Raw genomic sequence first — 17537 nt, 5'->3', positions numbered from 1 at the left:
AAAATGAATAAATGTACCTTGATGTAAAAACATCTCGCGTGTCTCTTGCCTTTGCAGTTCACATTAATGAGGCAGAAACGCTGCAGCTAAATCTGTAGCCATAAGAGTTTGAGTACAAGATGTTGAAGGAGCTAAAAATACGAGCTGAAGTATTCTGGCACAGACAGGGGTCTGGTGCAAAAGTGGAAGAGGAGTTACAAATTTAACCCGACTCCAGGCTCACAATGAGACAGTGTTTGAGTGAAGGAGGTTTGTTTGTTACTAACAATAACCGTGATGATCGGCCACTGAGCACAGATTGGTTTCCACTTAAAAAATGCCCAGAGACACCATTAAAAAAACTGTTGCCAAAACAACAATAAACTATTACATACGTCAAGTAGGTCAACAACGTAGTCATGTTGTCTTTGTCCAACTACAGAAAACTAAACAAAACAAAAACAAAATTACTAAAAATATCAACACTAGTGACAGGCAACGTGAGGCTGTTTCTGTACAATTTAGTAATTATGAAAGTACAGTATATATATATATAATAGTATGTGTACAGAAGGGTTGAACAGTATGAGTTATACAGACTGAGAGGTTTTTGTTGCTTTGTACTTGTAAGAACATTTTGAGCCATTTTAACTATAAATCCACTCCAACTGATTTCTACAATCAGTTAATGCCGTTTTATTTTACTTTTTCTAACCAGTGATTCAATTATTCAGGGCTGAAATGTGTCCTTTACTTGTTGATCACAATAATGAAGTATGAATGGAAGTTAACCCTCAGTGTTAAAGAAACAAAATGAAGGAGAATATTTTGAATAACCATCAGAAAATCCACAAAGATTCCAGATCTGTGCTCCACAGAACCACAGTTACGTTTAATCTGAAAAGAACATCAACACAGGTCAGAACTGTTGTTTCAACAGTACAAAGAGGTTCAGTAACACTGAAACGTAAACACACTGAAACATTTCACTTGACCGTTTTGGTCAAAAAGAAAGTCTGATTACAGGCTGACAGCTCTGTGTGAAGAAGAACTGAACATTAAATATGAACAAAGATCAGGCTTCAGTTCTGGTTCATCCTAAAATAAAGGTCACATACATGATTTCACAAGTAACAAAACTGTTGGTTTCACAACAGTTCAATCAACAACACTAAACTTAACAGTGATTTTTTTTTTAAGGGTTGAGTAATGTGATTGGATGCAGCTGGTAGACAGCTCCACCCATGTTTCTGCTGCTGGGCTCTGCCATCTCCATCCTGACAGAAGGGTCAACCTACAGCGGAATAATAAATAATAATAAAATACAACAGACTAAGAATGTGTTACAAAACTGGGAAATAAAAAGGGATGAAGGAACAGCGTGACCCACCTGGTTCCATTTCCCCCATTTCTCGTAGTAAATTGGAGCGATGTTTTTTCTTGGTGACGACTTGATGAAAAGACTACATTTCAAACAACAGAAGGTTGAATAATAAACGCCAACAATAAAACACCAAAAACAATAAATAAATAAACTAATAAATAAGTATGCTACATTTAAAGCCTCGGGCAAAGCAAAAGACGCCCCCCCACTGCCCTCTGGTGGCTGAATACCTTTCAGGGTTAACACATTTTTTATCATGGACATTGTGATTTTTTTTTCATTTTAGCTCGATCCAAACTGGCACGCTGCTTTTGTAGTTGTGCAATAAACCACTGAACAAAGTACTTGGTCATCTACCTTCTGACAGCAAGGCCTGCTGGGAGGTTGTCAGACAAGGGCACCAGTCACTGAGCTACTGCCTCTACTGTTACAGCAGGGTACAGCACTGCTGACTGGCATCAGTTTTCAAAGCTCCATACACTTTGACATTGGTCTGAACTTTTGATTTTTGTAGGTGTACACAAAGTGTGTGTGTGTGTGTGTGACCTTATCAGCTGCTCTCGACAGTCCTCCTGCAGACGGCTGATCTTGTTTGGTCCTAGGTGCAGAGTTCCACTGGGTCCTTCACACATCAGACGGTTGATGGCCACTCTCAGGGCATTTATCTGAGAGACAACACCCACAACAGAAAGATGAGACCAACATGAACCCTTTTATTTCAATGAGTTTCCAGAATTTATTTTAAGTCTGTTTGTTCAACCTGGTCTGTTTTCAGGTTCATGGACTGAGTCCAGAAATCTCCACATTAGAGCAGGAGGAGAAAATGTTGACATTTTAAAATTATTACTCAGACATTAGTCAAGGTTCAGTTACAGGAGGAATTTTTCCTTTTGACTCACCCAGGTTAGACTGGAGGTATGAACAAGTAATGCATATTGAAACACAAATTGTTTTGAACTTTTTTTTATCCCTCTTTGGTTAAAACTATGATATTAACACACCTGTCAAGGCAACACATGAGTCAAATATTTTCTCTTGTCAGACTGTACTGATATAACATTTTAATATAGCACTGGTGGAGTGTGATTTGTACTGATGATAACAGTCACTATTATTTTCAATGACTTCTGGAGACAGCTGTTACCTCTATGATGTCCTCCACGTCCAACATGACGTCAAACGTGAGCTCCATGTCATGGTCCGGCAGCATGGCCTCCTGTGAGTGAGCGTCCCAGCCCAGTCCACAGAGAGCACCGGTGTAGCAGGTCCCCTCCTCATTCATACTGAGAGGAAACGCACATCTTTATCTGACTGTGCTGGACTTCACAGGTGAAACCATAAAGTCTGGGAGTCCAACTCACCGCAGCTCCATGACAGGAGTGAAGAGCATGGTGAGGAGTGCAGGGAGTCCAGGAATGTCGGGCATGAGGGAGGTGTCTCTGAGGAGAAAATGTGAACCTGCGAAAGAAAGGCAGCTGCCGGAGCACGTTCAAAGAGCAGAGGGCTGGAAAAACAAAGAGCTCAAACCCAGGACAGCTGTTTTAACGCCATTACAAAAAGCAGAAAGGGAAATTGGGGATTAAATACGCCCCCTGTTGTAGGATGTAGTTAATGCAATAATGTTTTGGTTAACCTTCGTAGCCCATCAGTGAAAGAAGTCAGTGACACAATGTTGTGTTGCAACAATTTGGCTAAAGCTAAAGAATTCTCATGAGCACATTAAGGATCACTACATTTTTAACAGTACACATGATCATGTCTAGATGCCCGTGGCCTAGTGCAAACTACGGCCCGGGGGCCAGATGCAGCCCGTATAGCTTTTTGATTTGGCCCACCAAACTTTTCCAAATGATATATAGCTTTTTAATTCGGCCCACCAAACTTTTCCAAATGATATTATAATTTATTTTATATTAACATTATACTTCTACCTTCTACCTACCTTCTACCTGCAATACCCACGTTTCCCCAATAGATGGCGCTAAAAGCATTTTCGCCTTTATGCATGAGTTTTACATGTCATTTATCTTAGTTCACACTAACTAAGATAAATCTCTCTGCTCCTGACCCGGCCCCCCCGTTCAATTTTAGGACAATCGTGTATATATAAAAATCGTTCTGTACCCGTGGAGCTGACAGACACGGTCCCAGCCACCAACATCCTCTGATGTTTGTAGTGAAGATTTGGATTCAAGGCCAGGGAGTTGATGCTGTACTTGTCAACCATCACCGACCTGAACAACATCACAGACCAAAATAATGATAAAAAAAAGATCAATAATCTTAACGTGGTGCTGTGAAGTGATTTGAACCTCACTTGTAGCAGGCGTTCCGTCTCAGGCTGACCCTTATCTGGTAAGGGCTGGTAGGTCCAATCAGGTGAACCTGGGAGGCGGGAAAGAGGGAGAGAGGGAGAGAGAGAGAGAGAGAGGGTGAGAGAAAGAGAGAGCTATGTTATACATTGATACCAAATCTTTTTCTAAACGTCTTTGACTGATTTCTAAATTCCGTGGTTCAGATGGTCTCCTGCCTTTTTCACAGCATAAGATTGACCGTTCTTAGAAAAGTGAGCGATCAGATCGTCGATGAGGTTTTTCTCTGCTTGGTTGCGATCCTTCCAGTAGCCTTTGATGACACTGGGGACGTAGGTCCCTGCTTCTACCTTCTTGTACAGAGACATCAGGTCCTCGTGGTGTTGCTGCCAAAAGAACAAAACGTCTTGACTCAGAGGAAAAAAAACAAAACAAAAAAATCAACAACAGTTTGACAGATGTTGATGAAAGGAATTTACATCTGACCTGTTGTCATTGACTAAACTCAAATTAATTAAGCTCTCAGGGCTTCATCTGTATCGAGGTGAATGTATTGACTTATGTTTAAGGATAAATGTGCGACAACCATTAACAGAAGAAAGTCAAACGTTTTTTTTTTTTTGTTTGTTTTAAATTACGAGTGACGTTTCCATCAGAGAAGTCATTCTTTGTATAACTCTGCGTGCTGTTATTCACACCAGGTCACATCCTTGAGCTCCAATTATAAAGTGGGCACTTGATTGGTTAAAATTGATGTGTTGTAATTTCAAAGCTGTTGGAAACTCCGGGCCAACAACCTAAGCTTTAGTCACCTTTGACGCAAAACACTCTTCAACCTTTATGGCATGTCCTTCCTTCACCAGGAGGTCCACCACGCTGGTGTTGGTTGCTTTGGCGTTGATGAACAGATGAACGCGCATCACGTTGTGGAGAAACGAATAGAGCGACACCAAAAGCGTGTTTCCTTTCACCAAAGTGTGGAAGAAGTCACGGGCTTTGCTGCTCCACTGTTTACCCAGGATGATGGACTGAGTCGAGGGACGCATTCCACAAACCTGGAACTCATGAGCCTGGAAAACCATCAAGAACAATCGAGTGTTTCAAAGATTGAAAAGAGAAACTGATTTTTTAACTACACTTTCTACCATGAACGGCTGAGACAGGAAGTCAGACGGCAGCTCTCTGAGGCCGCTGCAGGAAACAACCTCTCTGTTACCAAAGTCCAGGAAGAACACCTGCAGAGAAACAGGAAACAATAAGGTGGCTAACACAACTGCTAACAGTCAATGTCAAAAAAAGTTTCCTGAGTGAGAAGAGTTTTTACAAACTGGTGATTGAGTCGCTTTAATTAACGTCAATGATTAGTCACTCGTCCACTTATGGGTTCTTAAGAAATTAAAAGATTATATTGTCAAATTAATTTCACCTTTAATTAGCATCCTACCAGCAGAGGGCGTACATTATTAAGGAACACCAACAGTTTTGTGAGTGTTGTGACTTCAGACTGACTTCCATAAAGGCAGTGATTCCTAAAAGTATTTCATGTGTTTCTAGTTTTTGGTTTTTGTCTGATGCTGAAATAATTCTCTTCTTTCTTCTTCTTTACACGAACATCGACCCCAATAATAATCAGAGCAACGCAGCCTTTATTATAGAAAAGAAAGTGTTTACCAGCTGCCTTTTTTTAATGCCGTTTTACTCTGATCTGAATTGTCCCACAGCTATATGTGTAAAAATACAAACATAACTACAGAGAATCCAGGTTCTATATTTCAGAACAGATGAATCAGTGTTTTCTATCCTTGTCAGAAAACTGCAGTATGAAGTGAGTATTTCAGTACCTCCACTGAACTGCCACGTGTGTGCAGTATCTTGGCACGGTAGTACAGGCTTTGATCACTGTTCTCAGAGTAAGGAGCCAAACACATCAGGTTTGGATACAGAGACACAGACAGTGGAGTCAGGGTGTGTCTGTTGATCTCAGCCGTCAGGACTCGCTGCTTCTCCAAACTGGCTTCATCTGACAGGAAGCCCCAGAAACGTCCCACCTCAATCACCTGGAACCCAGAGCAGAGAGTCATTACACATGTCAACATGTAGTATTCTCTGTAGTTCTCTACAGTATCTTTTTTTTTACCTCAGTGATGTTGACCACGAACAGCCGGTTGGGGGGCAGCTTTTCTGGATCAGTGCTGCTGTTCCTGGCTCGTACCAGGTCAATAGACTGGTTCTCAAAGTCTGCTGTTACTCTGTATGAAAATAACCATCAGCGGTTGATGAGTTCACTGTGTTCCTCCTACCATTAACTCCACTCTCAGTTGAAGTTATTTTATTACAGGCACAGAACTGCTCTACGGCTGTTTCAGTAAAAAAACTATATCCTATACTCTATCTGTTCTACTTACAAAAAACAATGTCTCCACATAGTCAGATGGGCATAAACACACACACAAAATCGGGAAACATGTCACGTCAAAAAAAGCAGACATAAATATCTACATTTTTAAAAAGATTTAAATATTTTTGCAACCACCACAAATATCACTGCTAATATATTTTACTACCCAAAAATACTTTTGAAGTCTTTGAACAAAGGCACTTTAGAAAATAGTGGTTTATATTTCATGTTAAAATTATGCAATATATGTAGATATAAATATAATTTGCAGAACATATTCTATAAGTTGCTAAAGCTGCACAATATTGAATCACAATGTACTTGGTGCAACAGTTGTAGTAAAACAATACCCTGCGTATTTCACCGGAGTAGAACTTCTGTTTCCTGCACACTTTTCTATCAGTTCTGTGGGGTAAACAGAGAGCTCCAGTCGAGACTTTTGTTGGGCCAGGAGGAGAGCCAGGGAAACTTCAGGCAGAACCCCCGAGTCCTGAGACGTCCTGTAGAACTCCACATAAGCTCTTGGAGTCAAAACAAACATGGAGGAAAAAACACTTTAATTCTGTTTTATAAAAAAGATGTTAAAAATCAACCAGGTATTTTTTTAATCTTTTTTTTACCTGGAACTGTCAAAGTAAATGTTTTTGACTTGTCCACACAAGCGGAACAGGGACTGCAGCTGCTTGTAGTACAGGAAACTGTAGGGAGGGAGGCTCCTCAACTGAACACCACAGTTACAGAAATCAAATGTAACATGTTCGTTCCATTCACATGTCATTTCAACTGAAGCCACTTCAAACAGTAAACTGTGACTGAGTTACCATCACTGTAGTTCTGGGGTCAAGGCAGATCAGTTCCTTACAGGCCAGTTCTTCATCTATTTCTCCCTGGATGAAGTAGTTGGGGTAATAGGCACCGGCGATCACCACCTGAGACAGGAATATTATATTACATTTTTGAAAAAAAAAGAATTTCTCAAGAGGTCAGTCGAGGGTCAGGGAGGGCACGGTGTTTCATGGTCACAAAAGACAAACATCAACTGTCCACACATTAGTCGACATCAGTGGAACGGTGTGATCTTCTAGCCGACAAACATCACCTGTCCACACATTAGTCGACATCAGTGGTTCTCTATCTTTTTATACCTGAGAAAAACACTGATCTCTCTGAGTACCACCATGATGACCAACCTTAGACTATAGCAGCAGAGGCCTTCACTGTTAGCTTCCACCACAGGAGAGACCTTTAAATGTTGTATTAATTGCACATAGTATGTTTCAGATTTATTCAACTGAAAATGTAAATGTAAAAATATGAATTTTCACCACGTACTACTAGAGAGTGCTCACGTACCACCGGTGGTACACGTACCACAGTTTGAGAACCGCTGGTCTACATCTTATTCTCTGTCTATGAGAACCAATTGTTTTCACATTCAACTGAATGTTGGGGGGTAACATGTACAACATTGTATGTTATCATGCATAGGAAGAACAATAGTTTTTCTGTATCAGGACGAGACATCCGTCAAACCTGAAGGATGAACTTCTGCCTGTGTGTGCTGGTGTAGTCTGACGGCTGACTGTCTTCTGGGACCAGCATGTTGAACTGGGCCACGCGCTTCTTCAGGTCTTCATACAGCTCAGCAACCTGAAGAGAGCAGGAGGGGAGTCACGAGTGTTTTCAACTTCTTAATTAAACTGTACTCTAATAAGTCTGTGTTTCTGATTGGCTCTGGCATTTTAACTAATAGACAGAACAGCTGAGGAATACATTTATGTGGCATCACTACGATTCAAACAGAAATAAAATCCACTTTGTTGACAAAATTACTATTAGCTAGAAAAATAAAACATATATTGTTAGGGTAGAATAATCAGTAAAGTCACGTGACCTCCTTAATCCTCCTGATCTGAATGAAATTCTCTTTCCCCCAGTCCAGCTCATCCTAAAAAGAAGCAAAGAACACGTTTGTTTATCTCGACCAATCTCTATTTAATGATACATTAAATTATTAAACCACTGTTCAAATACTTTCCTATGCTTGCAGATATTTGTCTATTTCCAAAGGTAACAGCAGTGCTAATATTTTGCTTTTAAAATTGAAAAGTTTTGTGTATATAAAACCTTTGGATGTCTCAGCTTTCCTTTGGTCTTCAAAGATTGCCACGCCTACAAGAAAAGACAACATGTCATTGTGTTCATTCACTATCAGCACTTTTTTTTTGTTTTGAATTTGACACAAATTACCCTGAAGGCATTGATGAAGGCTAGAGAATCACTCTGGGAACCACGAGCAAAGGACCACTTGCTCCTGGAATTAAAACGGTAGAAGAAAATCAATTACTGACGTCCCAGTCCAGGGGTCAGCAACCTCAGACAGTGACATTTTTAAGTAAGACTAATTAAAGAAATGCATCAAAGCAGTACAGTGACTTGCTGAACCACAAAGAACACAAAAGGCAATCAGAACGAACGAGCGAGCAGAAACTTGCTGAACCACAAAGAACACAAAATGCACGCTGCTATAGGCAGGCAATCAGAACGAACGAGCGAGCAGAAAATTTAGAACAAGGTCTCAATTTGACTTGTATTAAATTTTATATTCCAATCCTAGACATCAGTCCTGGATGTTGTTTTTTATGTCAATCAAAGTCAAGGTAATTTGATAATTTCACACACATTAAATATGATCTTGCAGGGAGCCAATAAGAAATAGGCTGGTGAGTCACAAGTGGGTCAGGAGCCACAGGTTGTACACCCCCGTCTACTGTAGTTCTATGCAAAAGCTTCACAGTTTATCAAACTGACCATGTTGACCTCTAATACTTCACTCAACACATCACCATAGTTCAGCACAGGTCATCTTTACTGACTCTAAAACCTAACAAAATCCTAAGTGTATCTATAGTTGAGGTGCAGATGTTTATGTGGGTGGAGCTACAGAGCTGTGTGTGACTGACCTGTGACCAGCCAGCTGCTGCATGGACGGTATGGCAAAGAAACTCTTCAGAGAGTTGGAGGCAGCTGAGAATACAGAAGGCATAAATACTGAGGGTTTGTTGTGACAGATTTACTGATCAGTCAACCTAAAGAACTTTTTTACATTCACATGCTGTAACTGTTCAAAAGACCTATGATGAGACACTCATCCAGACAGCCAAAGACATGGCCGAGGACAATCATCTTCCCCAGGTGCAGGTCCACAGGTAAGCGGGCCAGCACTCGACCCAAGAATGTCAGGTCGCCATCTTCATTCCCAGCTGTCCCTCCACATTTTGCAGACAGCGCTCCTATCTGCAGAACAGAGGAAGAAAAGAGAAGTGAAAACCATAAGGAATTTCACTCTCAGAGTCTTCTTTGACTTAAGAGTTTACTCCATGAATTTGTCATAATATATTGTTTACAGATACTGTATTAGTCAGTTCAGGGAGTGACCAGTCATTTTCACAATAGTTGAAAAATAAATGACCCTCCATGTTCAAAAAATCAAATATTAGGTCTAATATGTGTAACACAGCCGAGTTAACAGTTCACCAACACAGGTTCATACTGCATTTGATTTTTTTGTTTTTGTTTTTTCTCTGACCATTTTGAGTTGGAGCACAGTTCTCACGATGTCATAAATGTTAGGGGGTGAGAGAGCACTGGAGAGGAGGGATCGGGGGTCTCCCATGTCCAGCAACTTCACTTTGAGCACAATAGCAGCCAGGGGAGCCAGCTGAGAGGGAAGGATGACAACGTGGCAGAAATGTATTCTGGGTAAAATGGACAAAAATGTGAAACAAAAGAGAAAAAAACAAAACATGGTTTCACCAGCATCTCTGGGATCATATAGTCTGGGATGTCATTCTTCCAGAAGTCTTGAGTGACCAGACGGTAACAGTAGCCCTTAGAGACTCGCCCTGCCCTGCCTGACAGAGTGAGAAGTGGTGGGTAGACACACACACACACACACACACACACACACGGTGGTGAGGAGGTGTTTTTATTTTCACCTCTGCGCTGATTGCAGTTGGTTTTGGACGCCCAGGTGAGACGCAGAGACTGATAATTAGTGTCCGGGTCACAGACCATATGTCGGGCCATGCAAAAGTCAATGACTGTAATGACAACAAGACAAAGACACTGAAAAAAACATTTCATAATCATGTCTGTCAAAGTATATATATTATATAATTATATACCATATTTGACATCAGGAACCGTCACTGAACTCTCTGCGATGTTGGTGGAAAGAATGACCTGTGGAAGAAAAATATCGTCAGTGCAGCAGGTGTTGAGATCTGACTGAAAAAGGTGTAGAAGGTGTAGATGTTACCTTTCTGTATCCAGGGACGGGATCTAATGTTACCTTTCTGTATCCAGGGACGGGGAGCAGGAACACACCGTTCTGCTCCTCCTGGAGCACAGTAGAGTGGAGCGAGTACACCTGTAGTCTGTCGTGATAAAAGGTAGTACTCAATTATTGTCTGTCATCCCCTCCTTGAGGACAGAAATGTTTTCACGCACTGCCCACAACCCACACCTCCGTGAATGTAAATACTATTGAGAATCTAATACCATACTGTCTATATTTTTATCTGTACAAACCACTGTATGAGTTGCTGCCACCTAGTGACTGGAGGCTTGTTATGACTGAAGCATTATAGCAGTGGTACACTGATGTCCAGCATGTCATATTCCATTGGAAGACCCTCACCCGTGTGTGAGCAGTATTTGAGAAGTACTGCTCTGAGGACAGGGTGTCATTCCTTACATGACCTGCAGGTATTAACCTTTTTTTGTCCTTCATTGGCTCCACTGACTGGTTGAATATGCAGTAAAACTCACCTCTTGTGGACCAGTTTGGCCAAGGCCTCCTTCATGTAGTTTATCTCATACAGACCAGGGAGGAAAACCAGAACACTGCCCCTCTCTGGAGAAGTCACGCCACTGTGCTTATGAGCTTCTCTGCTAACATAAGAACAAAAGTCAGTATCAAACTGGATAAATGAGGTACTGCACTCTCTAGTGGTATGTGGAGAAAATTCATATTTTCACATTTACATTTTCAACTGAATAAATCTGAAACATATCATGCACAATTAATACAACATTTAAACACAAACATCTTTATGAACGTTTCTAAACATCTCCCCTGTGGTGGACGCTAACAGTGAAGGCCTCTGCTGCTGTATGCTACTGTTGGTCATCATGGTGGTACTCAGAGAGATCAGTGTTTTCTCAGGTGGTACAGAGTAGAAAAAGTTTGAAAACCACTGCCCTAGAGTATTCCGTACAGCATTTTATCATTGAACACATGATAACAATCTAGCATGAAAACCTTAAATTAGTTTGAGAAAAGAAAGATTCTGTTAACATCTCACATCGTTATCTTTACAGGCACTTTTAGCATTTTTAAAATTAAAATTAAAAACATTTACATTGAGTTGATGTAACAGTGTGATAGAATACACATATTAGATATATAGAGGCAGAGGAAATAGAAAAGCAGACAACAGTGTCAGGAGTCATTTCTTCAGGGAGAATTGTTGTTGTACCTGGAATCTCTTCCCTCTAACTCATCAAAGCTCTGGATCAGACTGAGGGCCAGATTATACAGCTCCCATGAGATACAAGGGTCGTCCAAGGTAAAGGTCACGGTCTGGTTAAGAAACATATCCATAACTTTAATATAAACATTCCTGTCTGACAATTTAAAGAACATCAACGTCATCGTCCTGTTACCTTGGACGGCAGCAGGTGCTGCAGGTCGTCCAGATAAAACTGCTCAACAGCGTACGGCGCACCCTCCACCTCGAACACATAAGCTGGGTTCATAGTGCCTCGCACTGGGGTGGCAAAGTACTCTGCAAACTGTTTGCAGTTAATGGTTGCAGACATCAGAATGATCTTGGGGGGTAAAAAAAAAAAAAAACCTTAGAAACAATGACTGAGAATATACAGAAGAATGAAGAAAAACTTTTGTTTAATATCAAGTCTCACTTTACCTTGACGAAACGAGAGTTAGAATGAAGGAGTTTTCTTAAAACCAATATGAGAAAGTCCAACTCCTCGGTGCGCTCGTGGACCTAGGGCACAGGAAGAGGTAGTTAATGGATACTTTACCCTTTAAGAGGACCTTTGCTGAGGAGTGGGATATGAAATAATAATAAAATGTGTCCAAGTCCAAATAACCTTCAATTCTAAAGTATTTGAATATGTTTTTCACAAAGCCAGTGTGGTGCAGAAATACTGATCCATTTCACCTCATCTATGAAGATGTGGGAGAACTCCGTGAGGCATTTCACAGAAACCACTTTTTGCAGAAGTACTCCGGTCGTCATGTAGATGAGGCGAGTGTGTTCAGTCGCCATTTTTTCCAATCCGACCTGAGGAAGAAATGGACCGGATTTTTTAATGAGATGGATTTTTGCTGTTAGACTTCTTAAGACTCAAATTGTTACGGATTTTTTAATGAGACACATTTTTGCCGTTAGACTTCTTAAGACTCAAATTGTTATCATATTAAAACTTTATGAATTTTACAGTTTGTTTGTGATACTTGTTTCCTACATTACCACACTAGAATCTTATAATACACATCATTACTCCAAAACAAAACTCCATGTTACAAACTTTGAAAAATCTTTAAAAATCTTAGCAATATCATTTCACACGAGTTTCCAGTTATAAGCACAGAAAGGCTCAAGACTGCCACTGTCATGACTGCTGGTGTTTGTAGAAACTACCAGTGACCAGGAGTAAGAGGTCTGTGTTTCTGGGTCTGTCCTCAGGGATCAATATGTGCTGCACTAAAACTAACAGTTTATGAAAACAAGACTCCAAGAATGACACTAACCTGATAGCCCACCAGACTACCCAGGGTGCACTTGCGCTGTGACGCGACCCATCTCGCAATGCTGGTGGCCCCGATTTTGCGCGGCTGAGTGACCACGATGTTGCACGGGGCATTTTTCTCACTGTAGTGGTCCAGTATGAACTGAGGCAGCTGAGTGGTCTTTCCACTGCCTGTGCATCCTCGGACGATCACCACAGAGTTGTGTTCTATGAAGGAAATCAGCTGGAAATGTGCCGGGACGACAAAGATAAAGTCCATTAGAGCCACTGTAACAAGTCATAGGATGGAAGAGGAGAATAATAAGAAGCAGAAGATGTATGTCGTAGGATAGAAGAGGAGAATAATAAGAAGCAGAAGAATGGGCTGAGCCTACGTTAGCTAGATCCAACAGCAAATACATTAAAAATATCTCCTAATCCACTGAAATGCACTTTAGCTGCTGTTTTATTCTTTATGTATTATTTTATATATTTTTTATTATTATTAATTTGCTTCCTCAATTTAATTTCTATATTATGTTGGGCAAAAAAGGCATTAAGTAATAATCAGGATTCCTTGTACTATTTATATTTTCTGAATAAACAACACAAACAAACACCATTTAGAATGCAATGAATTTAAAAAAATAAAATTAATGAAACTACATGGAAAAGAGTGTGAACTTATGTATGGATGAAACAAACCTGCTGTCTGTATTTGGTTATCGGCAGACTGGGATACTCATAACTACCAAGTGTAGGAGGCGCTGCACCTGGAGAAGGAGGATTTTTTACATGTCAAAAACACTGTGTCACAATAGACCAATAGTTCAAACTGATGGAGAAATAGAGCTGTGTCATTGATACTGTATGGAGTTTATGGTTCCTTCATGGTGCTGAATGTCTGCATTTCTGACTGAATGATAAATATGTTGGATTTGTGTTAATGTGAAATCAAAGACAGTTAAAATTTGTGGGGAAAGAAATACAGGAAAAAATATTTTAAAAAATTGTCCAACCACATAAATAATTGCATTTCACAAGAAAAAAATTGTATAATCAACCACATAAATAATTGCATTTCACAACCCAAAAATAAAAACCTTAATTTTTATAGCATGTATGCATTAAAATATAAACACATGAATACGTTTGCTAATCAAATTTGCTTAGAATACAATTTAAAATGTGTTACATTTATACGTGGCACAATTTAGAGTTCAATTTAAAAACATAATTTTATACAATATATCATTTATAAGAGGGTCGCTACTCAATCTTTCCTTCAGTTTAGAGGTCCCTGCTCTAAAAAGAAACATTCAGACCCCCCAGTTCTACATGTCTGTACAGTTACTGTCATTGAATAAAACTTAAAGGAGTTTAATACGCACCTGCTGCAGGTTCACATTTGTGGATTTTGTTTTCGTCAGATTTCACATCGTTTTCCTGAACCACAGATAGACTGAAAAACGAAGAAAACAAAACAGAGTATTAAGTGACTTGACTAACTATGACTTAACACACTGAACTGTACTGTCGGACCTGGTCACTATTCAAAATGCAAGAAGAGCAGCACCTAGTGGAGATAACAAGTATCACAGTTTGTCATAATCGCTAAATGACGCACTTTATTCACAATGCCTGGCATCGAAAAACAATATTTTCAGTAGATGGCAGAGGAGGATAAACATATTTGTACTTATTTAACATATTTCTTCAATACTGTAACCAAAACTACGGAGGCACTCGTTTATAGTATTCATGTATTTAGTTTATCTTAAGAATTCGCAAATAATTATTTAACCGAAAGCTTTCAATGTGTTATTTTTCCTGCGTTGTATTTGGCATTTAATGCTATAAATATAAAAACACGCTAAACTTAATTTAAATAATACTCCCACATTGTTTCATGACGTATGTTACAACCTTAATTGCGTTTAAAATTTGTTTTCGGTTGAACTTGCTAAAGCAACTGTGGTATTTTTGTATCGTTTCTCGTGTTTTATTATCTACGTTATATTGTTTCATTACTTACATCGTGCCACCTGCGCTAACGAGCACGAGTTAAGCTAACTAAAGTAGCAATTAGCAACTTACCCGCTCACTTCAGACGCTGCCTCGTCTACGTCTTTCTCGGTCGCCTCTTCCATCAGTTTAACTTTAGCAAACGTTGCTCCCGATGTGAACCAGTCAGAAATTTGAAATTTGTTTGTCTTCATCGCGTTAGTGTTTAACATCTTTTATAAAAGGTTAGACTGAAAAGTCTGTCGACGGCTTTCGGTCCGACAGGTGCGAATTTACTCACGACTCCCCCTGGCGGTAAATTAAAAATACTTGAATAATTATTGTAAAACTACATAATGAAACCATGGTGTTCCACTTTCCCCCGGGTTTCTTGCAGGTTTCACATTACATACAAGCCGAAGTTTAACCTTGTTAAATCAATAAACATACACTAGAAAGATTATTATTATATTTATTATTAAAGATGATTACCTTTTGGATTTTGTTTAAGTTTGTGCAAGGTCAAAGACTAAAATTGTCTGGCCTCCTGGTGATCACTCTTCACCCACGTTAGAATATAAAGCAGCTCATTACAAGAATATCAAATACCAAACTATTCTTTCTGCAAACTGAAACTGTCTTTCTTAATTTCCTTTTTTCTTCACCACACAAAAATTACAAGAAACACACCCACAGAATTGTACATGTAAAAATGACAGACAATACTATAATATACTATAATAATATACTATAATAAAAATATTTTAATCACAGTATTCTGGAGAATGAAAATGTCAGACACGGTTAGACAATAAATTGCTACCACAGCATAAGAAATGAGCACCAAAGAATGATGAACAAGTCAAATGTCCACTTTCACGTTGAGGTGTTTTTCAGCATCGTTTTCAACTGCCATTTTGTGTAAATGTATTGAGGTGTGGTTGATGAAAGACGAGCCAACGTTGTCACAAGAACAATAGAAACTAAATTTTTACACAGAAACTGTAAAATGTTTAAGATATGACCATATCACCTGTTAAAAAGACAGAAACAAAATCATTAATCAGATATTCTATATTTTAAAAAGAAGTGGGGAAAAAACCCCAAAAAACTCAGGAACTCCGTTACGTCTGGGAAGGTATAAAAGAGAAAATGTTTAAGATTAGGAATTTATGTCATATCTATCTGTGGGAATCCACTGCTGTTTTGCAACAAGCTCATCTCTGTACGGAGCTTTTCATTCTCCTGGAAAACAAAAGAAGTGTAACTAAGGTTAGACACAAAATAATAAGAGATTAAAAATAAAAAAATTAAATCATAGATTACCTCTTGAAGTCTGGTATTCTCTTTTTTTAGTTTCACCAAATATTCAATCCTCTGTTTGAGGTTCTTGTGTCCAACGAGTTTCCCGTTCTCCTCTGACAGCTTCACATTCTGCTTACGGAGAACGTCATTCTCCTACAAAAACAAAAAAAAAAAAACAGAATTAAACTCAAATCATATTAGCAGTAAATTCATAACATTATTTTCTCAGGGGTCACCAGAACCTTGTGACGTCAAAATGGGGACACAGGCCAAAAAAACAGGTTGACAACCACTGTGGTAAACCCTGGTTATCATCCAGTTGAAACTGATTTAAATACAAGTCTTACATGGAGCAGTTTCTCCTCATCCTGAACCCTCTGGGTCAGATCTCTCAGCTCTAAGCAGCGGTTCCTCAGCTCAGTGGTCAGCTCCTGGACACAGGTCTGAGACTGAGCCAACATGGACTCCTGGGTCTGCAGCCTGTGAAGAAAAAAAAACAAGTCACACAGACTTGATAAACATCTACCTACAGTGAAACATTCTCCTGAATGTTTGTCTTTAAAAAAACAAAAAAAAAAAAAACACAAAAAAAAAAAGACACTCACCTTTGTTGTGTATTGGTCAGTTTCTGACTGACCTTTGTTGTGTATTGGTCAGTTTCTGCAGTAGGTTATTCTGTTCACGGAGGTCACAAACACATATTTTACTTTAATCACTAAAAATATTAATTAAAAAACAAATGGAACTAAATAAAACTAAGATAAATACCTTCTCTGCTCGCTCCTCCTGCAGCTCGTTAAGGATTGTGTCCTTAATGGCATCGTTCAACTCCTCACTGAAAAATAAAATGATGCAATTATACATTTGGAAATGACCTTACAGTTACTCATACATACATATATATATTTAAGTAACTATGACACCTGTTGTAGATATAATAGGTAATAATACATATATATGTATATGCATATATATGTATGTGTATATATGTATATGTGTATGTATATACACATATACATACACATATACTGTATGTATATACGACCAAATAAAAAGAGCCCCACTTGTTCTTTCCATTCCCGCCCAGCGAGTTCTGTTTAGTGTAAAACTTGTCGAGCAGGGCTTGGATTTCCATGCGGACCATTTCCTTTTCCGTCAGCTGGGTCTGAGGAGAGAGGATCACACAGGAATTTAACTTTTTAGATGGTTTCCTGTCAGCCCCAAAACAAGTTATCAAACCTGCTAAAGCTCTGACTTTTAAACGATTATAGTTGAATATAAAAAAACTACACATCACCTTAAGCCTCTGGATCTCTTCGTTCTTTGCGGCTCT

At 39.3% G+C, this 17537-nt stretch overlaps 2 protein-coding genes across 3 annotated transcripts in view; both read right to left on the bottom strand.

Annotated features, from left to right (window-relative positions):
* Window positions 1-842: 842 nt before the first annotated feature.
* Window positions 843-15287, bottom strand: tdrd9 (tudor domain containing 9). Of its 2 annotated transcripts, none has more exons than XM_008307707.3 (35): window positions 14993-15287; window positions 14287-14357; window positions 13601-13668; window positions 12918-13139; window positions 12325-12447; window positions 12067-12147; window positions 11804-11968; window positions 11617-11720; window positions 10907-11029; window positions 10428-10512; window positions 10261-10318; window positions 10072-10176; window positions 9890-9987; window positions 9663-9794; window positions 9208-9370; window positions 9037-9100; window positions 8324-8387; window positions 8201-8245; window positions 7968-8021; window positions 7607-7723; window positions 6895-7002; window positions 6694-6794; window positions 6424-6594; window positions 5813-5924; window positions 5517-5732; window positions 4821-4910; window positions 4488-4745; window positions 3894-4061; window positions 3681-3748; window positions 3488-3597; window positions 2725-2821; window positions 2508-2646; window positions 1910-2028; window positions 1370-1442; window positions 843-1273 (listed from the first exon to the last, which is right to left on the bottom strand). In XM_008307707.3, the coding sequence occupies exons 1-35, from the start codon at window positions 15130-15132 to the stop codon at window positions 1175-1177; spliced, it is 4011 nt and encodes a 1336-aa protein (XP_008305929.1). In that variant the 5' UTR covers window positions 15133-15287; the 3' UTR covers window positions 843-1174. The 2 variants fall into 2 exon arrangements, with proteins under 2 accessions (XP_008305929.1, XP_008305937.1); XM_008307715.3 differs by having other exon boundaries at window positions 10907-11026.
* Window positions 15288-15357: 70 nt separating this feature from the next.
* The window catches only part of kif15 (kinesin family member 15), a 10511-nt gene continuing 8331 nt past the window's right edge, over window positions 15358-17537 (bottom strand). Inside the window, exons 29-35 of the mRNA XM_025057594.1 lie at window positions 17502-17537; window positions 17269-17369; window positions 16973-17039; window positions 16842-16879; window positions 16552-16684; window positions 16226-16357; window positions 15358-16144 (exon numbers count right to left, since the gene is read on the bottom strand). The exon at window positions 17502-17537 is cut by the window's right edge and continues 123 nt beyond it. Of these exons, the coding sequence (XP_024913362.1) occupies window positions 16070-16144; window positions 16226-16357; window positions 16552-16684; window positions 16842-16879; window positions 16973-17039; window positions 17269-17369; window positions 17502-17537 (582 nt within the window). The 3' untranslated portion in view covers window positions 15358-16069. The remainder of the gene's footprint in view (window positions 16145-16225; window positions 16358-16551; window positions 16685-16841; window positions 16880-16972; window positions 17040-17268; window positions 17370-17501) is intronic.

The sequence above is a fragment of the Cynoglossus semilaevis genome, chromosome 1 (genome assembly GCF_000523025.1).
Source record: "Cynoglossus semilaevis isolate Cse_v1.0 chromosome 1, Cse_v1.0, whole genome shotgun sequence".
Classification (NCBI taxonomy): domain Eukaryota; kingdom Metazoa; phylum Chordata; class Actinopteri; order Pleuronectiformes; family Cynoglossidae; genus Cynoglossus; species Cynoglossus semilaevis.
This window is presented reverse-complemented; position numbering and strand designations above follow the sequence as displayed.